Source organism: Neopelma chrysocephalum, unplaced genomic scaffold, assembly GCF_003984885.1.
Source record: "Neopelma chrysocephalum unplaced genomic scaffold, ASM398488v2 Primary Assembly neopelma1_22, whole genome shotgun sequence".
Taxonomy (NCBI): domain Eukaryota; kingdom Metazoa; phylum Chordata; class Aves; order Passeriformes; family Pipridae; genus Neopelma; species Neopelma chrysocephalum.
In genome coordinates this window covers 8,154,490-8,164,918 of record NW_020897689.1, presented here as the reverse complement: position 1 = coordinate 8,164,918, position 10,429 = coordinate 8,154,490, and the positions used below count along the sequence as shown (strand labels likewise).

The 10,429-nt window shown below is 39.4% G+C and overlaps 1 protein-coding gene across 3 annotated transcripts in view; it reads left to right on the top strand.

Annotated features, from left to right (window-relative positions):
• The window catches only part of GDAP1 (ganglioside induced differentiation associated protein 1), a 32,638-nt gene extending 26,331 nt beyond the window's left edge, over positions 1 to 6,307 (top strand). For all 3 annotated transcript variants that reach the window (XM_027692674.1, XM_027692605.1, XM_027692754.1), the window contains one exon: positions 2,905 to 6,307. In XM_027692674.1, coding sequence (XP_027548475.1) covers positions 2,905 to 3,287 — 383 coding nt within the window. In that variant the 3' untranslated portion in view covers positions 3,288 to 6,307. The remainder of the gene's footprint in view (positions 1 to 2,904) is intronic.
• Positions 6,308 to 10,429: the final 4,122 nt, after the last annotated feature.

The window sequence follows — 10,429 nt, the reverse complement described above, 5'->3', positions numbered from 1 at the left end:
CCTTCTTGTAGATGAAGGGTCACTAATTTCCAGTCAACTGGGACTTCTTTGGTTAACCAGAACTTCTGGTAAAAGATTGAAAGTGGCTTGACAAGCTTTTGCCAGCTCCCTTCTTACTCTTGGGCACATCCCATCTGGGCCCATAGACTCATGGGTGTCTAACTGGCATAACAGATCACTAACCATTTGCTCCAGGATTACAGGGGCTTCACTTAGCTCCCCGTCACTAACTTCCAGTTCTGGGAACAACTTGTTTTGGTATTGAAGGCTGATGCAAAGAAGGCATTAAGTACCTCAGCCTTTTCCTCATCCCCTGACACTGATTTCCCCTGCATTGACCAAAGGATGGAGACTCTCCTTAGCCCTCCTTTTGCTGCCAATGTATTTATAGAAACTGCTTTTGTTGTCTTTAACTGCAGCATCCAAATGAAGTTCTAGTTTGGCTTTCCTTGTAATTTTCTTGTGCATAACCTCAGAACACCCTTGTAGTTACCTCCCTCCTTCCAGAGGTGATACATGATCTTTTTTACACTGAGTTCCAGCCTAAGTTCCTTGTTTAACTAAGCCAGTCTTTTTCCCTGCCAGCATAGGCGGACAGCCTGTTCCTGTACCCTTAAGATTTCCTCCTTAAAGCATGTCCATCCTTCCTGGGCTACTTTGCCCTTCAGGACTGACTTGCAAAGGACTCTGTCAGTTAATCTCCTAAACAGGCCAAAGTCTGCCTGCCAGAAGTCCAAGATGGCAGTTCTGCTGGCACCTCTCCTTACTTCACTCAAAACTGAAAACTCTTGTCATTTTGTGGTCGCCGTGCCCAAGACAGCCACTGACCACATCACCCATGAGTTCTTCTCTGTTCACAAACAACAGGTCTAGCAGGACACCACCCCTGGAAGGCTCACCTACCAGTTGAGAGCAAGTTCTCTTCCACACACCCTGAGCACCTCCTGGACTGCCTTCTCTCTGCTGTGTTGTATTTCCAGCAGACATCTGGCAAGTTGAAGTCCCCTATGAGTACAAGGGCTGGAAATCGAGAGACTTCTGCCAGCCTCCTGCAGAATGCCTCTTCTGCCATTTCATCATGGCTAGCAGTTCTGTAACATACTGCTACCAGGACATCCACCCTGATGACCTTCCCCTGGATCTTTGCCCACAGGCACTCAACCTTGTCATCATCCTAAATTCTGTTTGAATGGGATTAGTCTTCTGCTTATTCAGAGCCTGGTTCAACTCCCAGTGGTACTAACAGGAGTCCTTCCTCTGACTTCACTGGGAACTGCATGAAGCATCAATCAATATCAACTACATCTGCTCAAATCAATAACTTTTTGCATTTAGTTCTGTAAAAAGCTGTTGTAATAATTACCGGTTACTATCACAACCACAGGTTTGAACTAGTGATTGAAAATCTAGGTTAAATTTTCTACTGACTCAACAGTAAAGAGTCACAGAAAATATTTTTACTCATAAAGGATTTTGTTCAGCAAACTGTGTCACCATTGCCAGCAGCCCCTTGTTTTCTCTGCTAAGTAGCCTTTCCAAGGACTCAACTGCTACAATTTTGATGAGCTTATGAAAACTGCCAGGATCACAGGATTTTGTAAAACATGGGGCTGTTACCTGCCTCTTGGAATTTTGTCTGAGGTATTCCCACTTTTGAGATTTGTGATCAGTGCTTCTCCAGGTCCTGGTCAAACTTGTAACTTCTGCTTCTCTTGCTACTACTCAAATCCCTCATTGAATTACTGCTGCTGCCACTGCAGGTATCTTTCATGGAAGGTAGCTCTTTGGTCTTCCTTTCTATCTTCTTACTTACTTAATGCGCTAGATGAATCCCCAGGTATGCTTTCATCAACCTTGGATACCCTTGTTCTCTAGAGAGGCCTTTCTTCCAGACCTGTTTAACTGGTCAAAATGGACTGGTACCAGCCATGTGCCAAACTGTTGCTTTCCTTTAGTGGCAAATGTGTTGGAAAGGAGATTACTAAATTTTTTTGTTTCCAGAGAGGTACTGCTGAATGTTTGTGCCAGCATTTTTGCATGCCTGTTGTGTGGGAAGAACTGCGAAAGGATACAAATGAGAAGGGAACAGCATAGTCCTATTTGAGAACTAGGCTAGAGCAGAGTACTCATGCTGACAGCTATGGTAACTATTAGTTTTCATATCCTGGGTTTGAAAAGCTCTCAGTGTAGTCAATACAGGTCAGCCCTGTCACGTGGTGGTGGTGGTTCAGATCACTGACACTGCTCTGAGCCATACCAGGAAGATTCGTCTCTTTCCTTCAACTGTAGAGGGAACCTGGGGTCTCTATCTGTGCTCATGACTAGTGGTGGGCAGTGTGAATATCTGTCACTTCTCAAACATCTCAGTGTAAAAACGCCATGGTCACAAAAGAAGGACAGGTAGACAAGCTCTGTCTTCTCACTGAGCTGGTGTGTTTGGTGCAGGTCAGTTGTCTGATCTGTTTGGTTTTGACTTGAAAGCCTACAGCAATTTAGCTGGAGTTAGTTCTTGAGTGAATGCCATAGAGCTGAGTGACATAGGCAAGATGATAAATTCTTCAGACAAGTGGTAACTTTTTACTAAAATTTAAACTGCCTTCCTCCTTTCCGGTCCTGTTTAATTTAATCCAGATTCGAGAAATGTAGTTGAGGAAAATAACTGTTTACTGTGAGCTTTAATTTATGAACCTGGAATGTCACTCTTTTTTTCCTTAACAAATGTAGTCCTGGCTGCTGAGCCTAAGACTTTACAATATTGTGCAAAGAATGGACAGGGATTACTAAAATGTTCCTTGATTAAAGTCATATCTTAGCTGAAGTGTTGGTGGTGTTTATTAGACGGAATTTGAAATAGCACTAAACTAAATATTAGCTCCTAATTCTTTATGTTTTATCTCTGCTTAGAAGATGGAAATCAACCTTGGCTCTGTGGTGATTTCTTCAGCCTAGCAGATGTATCACTTGCCGTCACATTACATCGCCTGAAGTTTCTGGGATTGGCAAGAAGAAACTGGGGAAATGGAAAGCGGCCCAACTTGGAAGCCTATTATGAGCGAGTTGTGAAGAGAAAAGCATTTTATAAAGTTTTGGGACACGTCAACAATATATTAATCTCAGCTGTTCTGCCAACGGCATTCCGTGTGGCCAAGAAAAGGGCTCCGAGGGTTCTTGGCACCACCCTGCTGGTCAGCCTCCTGGCGGGAATGGGTTATCTTGCTTTCCTGTGTCTTCGGAAGAGGTTTGCCAACATGATGTTACCGATTAGAACCAAGCAAAATTATTTTTAGACCTATCTGTCCCTGATGGTGAGTGGAAGGCATCTCTCCACCACAGGAAAATATCCCCAATAAAATATAAACATAGATGAAAGATTATGTCTGTGAATTAGAACATTGTCACACACTAATCATCTCCTGCTGTTGTATAATTGGGTTGGCAATGCTGAGATATTTTTCAAAAATGTATGTTGGGGAGGCAACAAAGGAAAGAAGAGACTTTCTTTTCAGCCAAGGACCTATAACTGTGACAGTGCTTTGTTAAAGTGGTTATCGTCTCCTTTACCCAGTAGCTGACCTAATTATAATGCTTTTATTTAATAGATATGCAGCAATGCGACAGCTTTTCACTGTAGGTGAAATGCGTTATTGTGCAGAAACCAGCATTGTTAAAATACTGAAAATAGCTCTTTAAATGCTCAGAGTAGAATTTAAGTGGACCATCGGCTCTGTGCCTGTTGTGTACAGGGGCTAGTTTCTCTATACTGATTAATGTTTATTGATTTGCAGTTGGACCTTTAGGATGTGTTTAAAAGTAGTCTTGTGAAGCCATTTTTGTCGCTGTATGTTCATGCAGCAGTACAGGAAAAGACTTAAGACAGGTAAGAACATCAGTGAGTTGTGAGCCACACGAGTGAAATTCTCCAGAGGCATCACTGGGCAACAGGTACTAGACTTTTGCTGAAACACAGGTGGGAGTGAAAAACCTGGCACTTGTCTTTCAAAAGCCTTTTGGGCTTAGCTGCAAACTCTGGCAGAATCAAATCAAACTATCTTGGTGCACGCTTGCTGCTTTCCTTGGGGTGGCTTGATATAATTGCCTCGGTATGAGTGTTCTTTTTTCACTCTGAGCATTGGGTATTTTTTGCACACTTCTTGTCTGCATTAACATTTGCATGTGCCTCTATGAAATGTTTGCCCCCAACGTGCCACAACCGGCTAGAAAATGTATGCACAACAATGCATTTTGTAAAAGTAATTTAAAATAGTTCACTATCAGTCTGGTTAGGTAGCCTAGATTGAAGGTGAAGCTGTAATTTAGCAATCTGTTTACTTATGGAGAGGTGTCATGTTGGTGGTAAATGAAAAATATAGGTCAGTTTGAAGACAGATGATTTGTACTGCAGATTTTTTGCACAACTGCACTCTTGTAGCATGTAGGAAAGGTGTATCAAACAAACATTTTGATTACTTCCCACTGCTCAGCAGATGCTGTGAGTTTTATTAGTTTTGAACTGAGCTCCTGTTTCAATGAGAAATTTACATTTACCTGAAAATAGACTTTGAACCATGACAAAGAAAGTGGTTGGGAAGGGCTGAAAATTTTCATGACAATTTAGTAAGATTTTTGTATTCTGGTTGAATGTCTGAAAGCTTTAGAGTTTTGTTTACAAGTTGTATATAGCTGCAACAAACAAAGCATAGCTTTTGGTGTTTGCCTATCATCAACCAGTGCTAACAGGCCTAAGTACATTTTAGATCCAGTGCTGGTTGTCTCTCTGCACAATTGCTTTTAATTGTCAGGAAGATGCTCTGAAGTTTGCTGGAGAGAAGTGAGGCAATTTCTGTCTGGGCAGTCTCACCATTAAACACGTATCAATGTGGATAAAATTGTTGAATACTTCTGCTTATTATTTAATATTGTACTAGTTTGTCTAGAAAAAGTAGACCTGAATCTCATTACTCCCTTTCAGTAAGAAGTAACATCTTACCTCGGAAAAAATGTGCATTTTTATTTGTCAAAAAGGTAGTTTTATATAATTTTATTTCACAACCCAGTTGTTCTCAAGAACTTGTTGAATTAAATGTGGTCTATTTAGAAAAGCTTTATTATATCTAGGGAGAGCTTAATCCAACAGTACTATTAATGTGCTGGCAGTTTTAACTGAGTTTGTTGTTTGCATATTGCAGTTCATCTGCTTTACTTGTAACCATCAAATTCCACTAAGTTAATAAACACAGAGTAAGACCTGTAGCTTAATACTTCCCTGACATGTATTTGTGTCAGGCCATCTATAAAATATAATCTGATCAAGTCACAGTAAAATTAAATATATATGACTTAGCTTTCTTTGGAATTAATTTATATTTTATTTTTTCCTTTTCCTCTTTTTCTTTTTAATGTGTTAATTGCAGATAAGAACACTTATATTGCTGGCTTGGTTCACATTAGCAGACCTGTGTGCTGTGATACAGGCTAATTACTGAGAAAGCCGTTTTACTTCTCCCCAAACCTCAGTGATTTCTGCACTTCAGCTTGTGCTTGTTTCCTACCGGGAGCTGCAGGTGCTGTTGGAAGGAGTGAAGTGACCACCAGATGTCAGTGGTCCTCCAGGGCTCTGCTCTGGGCCTCTGAGGCAGGAAAGCACTAGTTTTCACAAGCAAAAAGTATGTGATCTCAGCATAAGAGGGATGTGAGGGATGTGAGCACCTCCATCAGACTAGCAGTCTCTCAAGAGCTCTTGAAAGAACTGCTTTGGTCTACCATAGGTTGGTTCTCTGATACCTGTCACTTATGCTTGTGTAGCTTCTACTCTGGGTAAATAAGAGGCTAAAGTTGAAATAATATGTAACATGAAAATGGATGTTACTGAACAACAATTAAACTTGTCATCTGCAGGAATGAACGTGGGTAAAACTTTCACAGCAGAAAAGTTGGGATTCCTGGTTTGATTCATGTCACTTAGTTCAAATGTTTCGTATGCCACTTATTTTCACTGCCCTGAAGTACTCCGTACAACACTGGTTTCTGTACAGGTGGTAGCAAAAGGCTTATCCATGATTAAATTGCTCAAAGTAGGATGAGATTTAGAAGCACATATGCTGTATTTGGCTCTTTGTGGAGGATAGCTTTTGTGCTTGTAAAGTTTCTTTTCAGCCTGGCTGTTTGCTCTGGTAGCTCTGTATACTCTTTCAATTGGATACACAAGCAGTCTTCTGATTTTCATTTCCTATTTACTCTCATATCATGCACCAGGTATATTTCATATCTTTATGTGGGACCTGCACAATAAACATGGATTCTAAGACCACTTTCTAGACTGGCTTATGTCTTCTGTGTCAGTAAAACAAAGCACATTCAAGGATCATACAGTACTGCTGTGAAGAGTCTGATGCTATTCAAGGAGAGAAGCCTCTGAACACCTTTTAAAACAGCTTAATGGTTTACATGCAGCTTGCCTTGCATGTATATGGAAACAGCAGTTGCGATGATGTTTTCTTTGGTTGTCTGAGCTGTATATGCATGAGGTTCAACGGATGCCATTAATAAAGTAAAAAAATACAAATTTAAAAATAATTAAGGAGGGCAAGCAGTTTTTGTGCTCTTAATTAATCCATAAAAAAAAAATACAATGCCAGTTCCCTTCTGAGTGTGTCCCTGACTCATTGTTGAGCTGCAGCAGCTGGAGGTCCTTTCTATAAGGTGCATGAGAAGCACATAATCTGTGTTCACACTGACATTATCTGTGATGAGACCAAATGGTGTAACCCAACCAGTGTTTGTGTGGCCATAAACCAAAAAAAAAAGCTTCCTTTTTTTCCCCTTGCAATGTAGCAGTCTGCATTGGACTCACTTCTTGTTAAGCAGAGGAATAAACAACAGTACTTGAGGCTTGCATGCATTTCCTCTCAGTATTTTGAAAGTCGAGAAAGCTGCTAGAATCAGGTAGACAGCTGGTAGGGCTTGAGTTTGAGGAGAATATGACACCTGGACCAACTTAGAAGTAACCTTGATCAGAAGTGTGCACAGAGCTGTTACTGTGAAAAGCTTATGTCTAAACACACAAGAAGAGCAAGAGTGAGTGGGAAGGTGAATACAGCAAGTATAAATTCCTTGTCTAGATTTGCAAAGCCATACATCCACTTTTACATGTCATTTTTAAAGGCATTTTTTACTTAAGTCTTAATTTTATGGGAGCAAGGAGCTACTGAGGTTTAGAGAGCAGATTGCCGTTCCCTAATTTGTGAGAAATGGAGATAGCAGTAGATGGAAAGTAGGTGAAAAGTTGTGGGTCTAGCTAGCTGGAGCACACTGTGCTCTGCAATAATGTGTATGACAGATTTGCTGAGGCCTGCTTATTAATTTTATCTCTCCCTTTAGCTGATGTTAGACAAAGAGGTGTAAGGCTGTGCTTAGGCAATTTATAAGATATGCTGAGGAAGTCAAAAGCATGAGGAAAAATCCCAAACAAAATATATTGGGTTTTGTTCCCTCTTTTCTTTATAAAGAAATTTTTAGTTTTGGTGGAGTACCAAGTCATAAAGTCAGGCACTCAAAACTCAGGAAATTCCAGAAGCCAGAGTTCTTACAATACTGTTAACTCACTCTGCTGCTAACTCACTCATGTGGCACTTCAATAGCCTTTTTATTTCTGTTTTTCTTTCTAAATTACAATCATGGTGCTTTATTTAATGTGAAGTTAAAAATGTTGCACCATAAAATAGTTAAGCTGTAGATAAGATTAGTGTTGTGGGAAGAATCTGTTGGAATTTGCAGAGCTGAAGGCCTAACTATTGTTGTACGTTACATCAGCATTAGTATGTACTACAGTTTAAAATACTCATAAATACTTGTATAAAAGTGTGCTGCATAAACTAATGTGTAATAGCATAAACCAATATTAATCTATATATACTAATATATATTGATCTCCTATATATATTCTATATACTATCCCTATTTATCCCTTTCATGTTTCTTTCGCTAAAAATGGATAATTGAAAATTATGTATGTTACTGTATTATTTCCATTTATAAAATTCAGCTATAAAGCTAAAACTATGAAAATTTCATGTAATTATAGAATTATAGAATGGTTTGAGTTGGAAGGGACCTTAGAGATCATCTTGTTCCAACTCCCCTGCCATGGGGAGATGTGTTCCCCTTTCCTTGTTTACTTTGATAGCATTATAGCTGTATTTGATAACATTGGTTACATCATGACTGTAGGGACTTGAGAATATACATTAATGCATTTGATGTTTCTTGTTAGCTGATCATCCAGATCAGAAGCTGAATGCTACTGATTTTGGACTGAATAAAAAGCTTTAGTTGTTGAGAAACAATTGCCATCTGGAAAATTGCTCATTTAAGGCTTGTTTCAGAAAGGTTACCTGACTTCAAATGTTTAAACAGACGATCCCTACACAGCAGAAAGTAGAACATTCATAGGACCAGATGAGGTGAGGAGGCCACTGGTTGTTTCCCCTGCTGGCTGAGGCATTCACCTTACAGAAATTGAAGTCCTTCTCCCCCACTTTGTATTGAAATAGGTAAAACTCAGAAGTAGAAACAAAAACTCCTCCTTTGTAGATATGTGCCCTATGCAGTAGGTTGCAGAGTCAGGTTTCCTTTTTCTCAGCACAAAACATTTTTGTCTTTGCAGAAATCAGAGGCCGTTTTCTTGACAAAAAGTGGTGTGAACATGTGGAAGGCCGAGGCTGCCAGTCATTCAGAAACTTGATGAGACCAGGGCCTGCCACACAGTTTCAGCTACTAGCTATGTTTAAGCCAGCAGTTAGTAAATGCTGAGCTCTTGGTAAGAATGTCTTTGGGTACATAACACAGGTTTGGTGAAAGGGAAGGAATTCTGTATAAATAAACCAGAGAAGAGACTGTCCAGAGAAGCTTCATCACTATTTCTTCTGGTCCAGCTCTGTGTGGCTTTTCTGCAGATGGAGAGAGGCTTTTGGATTGCTATTTCACAGGACATATTCGTTATATCTCACTTCAACTATTTAACTGAAATCAATGGAGGGAAGAGTATCTGTCTTTGTTAAATACATGATGAAGCCAGCTTCCTAATACAGATATTTAAGTTGGACCACTGTTCAGAAAGGTATTGTGAAAGCATGTGTTTTGAACTGTGTAACTCTAGTCAAACACCTTGTCACAAGCATAGACACCAAACGAGAAAAATTCAAACTAGAGGTCTGGATTGCACCCCAGAGCCAGAGGCAGTAAAAATAGAAAGACCTATTGTTTGAATTTTTAGGTCTTTAAATAGAAATAGTTCCAGAGACAAAGATCTCACAGGAAGTCCGTACCAGATGCTTTTTGTCCAAATCTTGTGCCGTAAGAATTTTGCACCCTTCCATTGTGCTGAATTACAGACAGCTCTAAAACACAGAGGTAGAATCCAATCAATGTTACAGAGGAAACAAAATTGGCCAATATTGCAGTAATGGAGGTATCCAGATTTCAGTTTCTAACAGAGAGCCAGATTCAGATCTGGTATGAGTCATTGTTACAAAAAATGTAGTTGTGCATCTACTTACATTGGATCTGAATTTGATTTTAAAGTCATTATGCTATGAATCACGTTTTACGACTTTGCCTTGACAAGTTTTGTTTTGATCAACCTATTTGTTACAGAGACAATGAAAGCTACACAATACCTTTCTGAAACAAAGGATATATGCAGAACTTGAACTTTTAAAAACTGTTTAAGCTTTTAATATGGGCAGCACATACTGAATCAAAAATTATGGAATATGGAGTTATTTTTGGAATAAAGAATTCTTTTAAAATAAGTCCAAGAATGTATGTTTAGGACTTATTCCAGAACAGCATCATAAATTTTTTATTTCTTGGATTTGAAAGAGAACCAAAAAGCTATAGCTGACTTCATTTTTTTGTTGTTAACAGCAAACTGTAACTGCGATACAAGGAAGCTCCAGCAAATAAAAAGATAACAGATTTCTCTTTTATGTATATATTTTATTAACAAAAAATAACTGTGCTTAGTTAATTTTCTTAGGTAAATCATACTGGATAAGAGTTCTGTCCCTTCTTGTGTGTTATAAGAATTATTAGGTTCTTTTTTTTTGCAAAGGAAAAGATGAAAATATTTCCAAAGTGGCTGGCAGAACAGCAGCACTGGCAATATCAGCTGAAACTGCAGTTCCACATCCATAGCAACCCACAGAAGTGGAAGTCCAGCAGCAACTGAAAGTAGTTCATTGCAATCCAACAGCCTTCTATGACAAAGAAGGAGAAGCAAACCAAGTTTTGAACCCAGCACTTCAAACCACAGTTTGTGGCTGTGCTTAAAGCCAGAAGTCCCTCAAGCTGGTTGCACAGATGAATGCCTAACGTGTCTCTAGCATCTCTATCTAATTTGGAATGAGAGAATACCTTGGTGTTTACACAG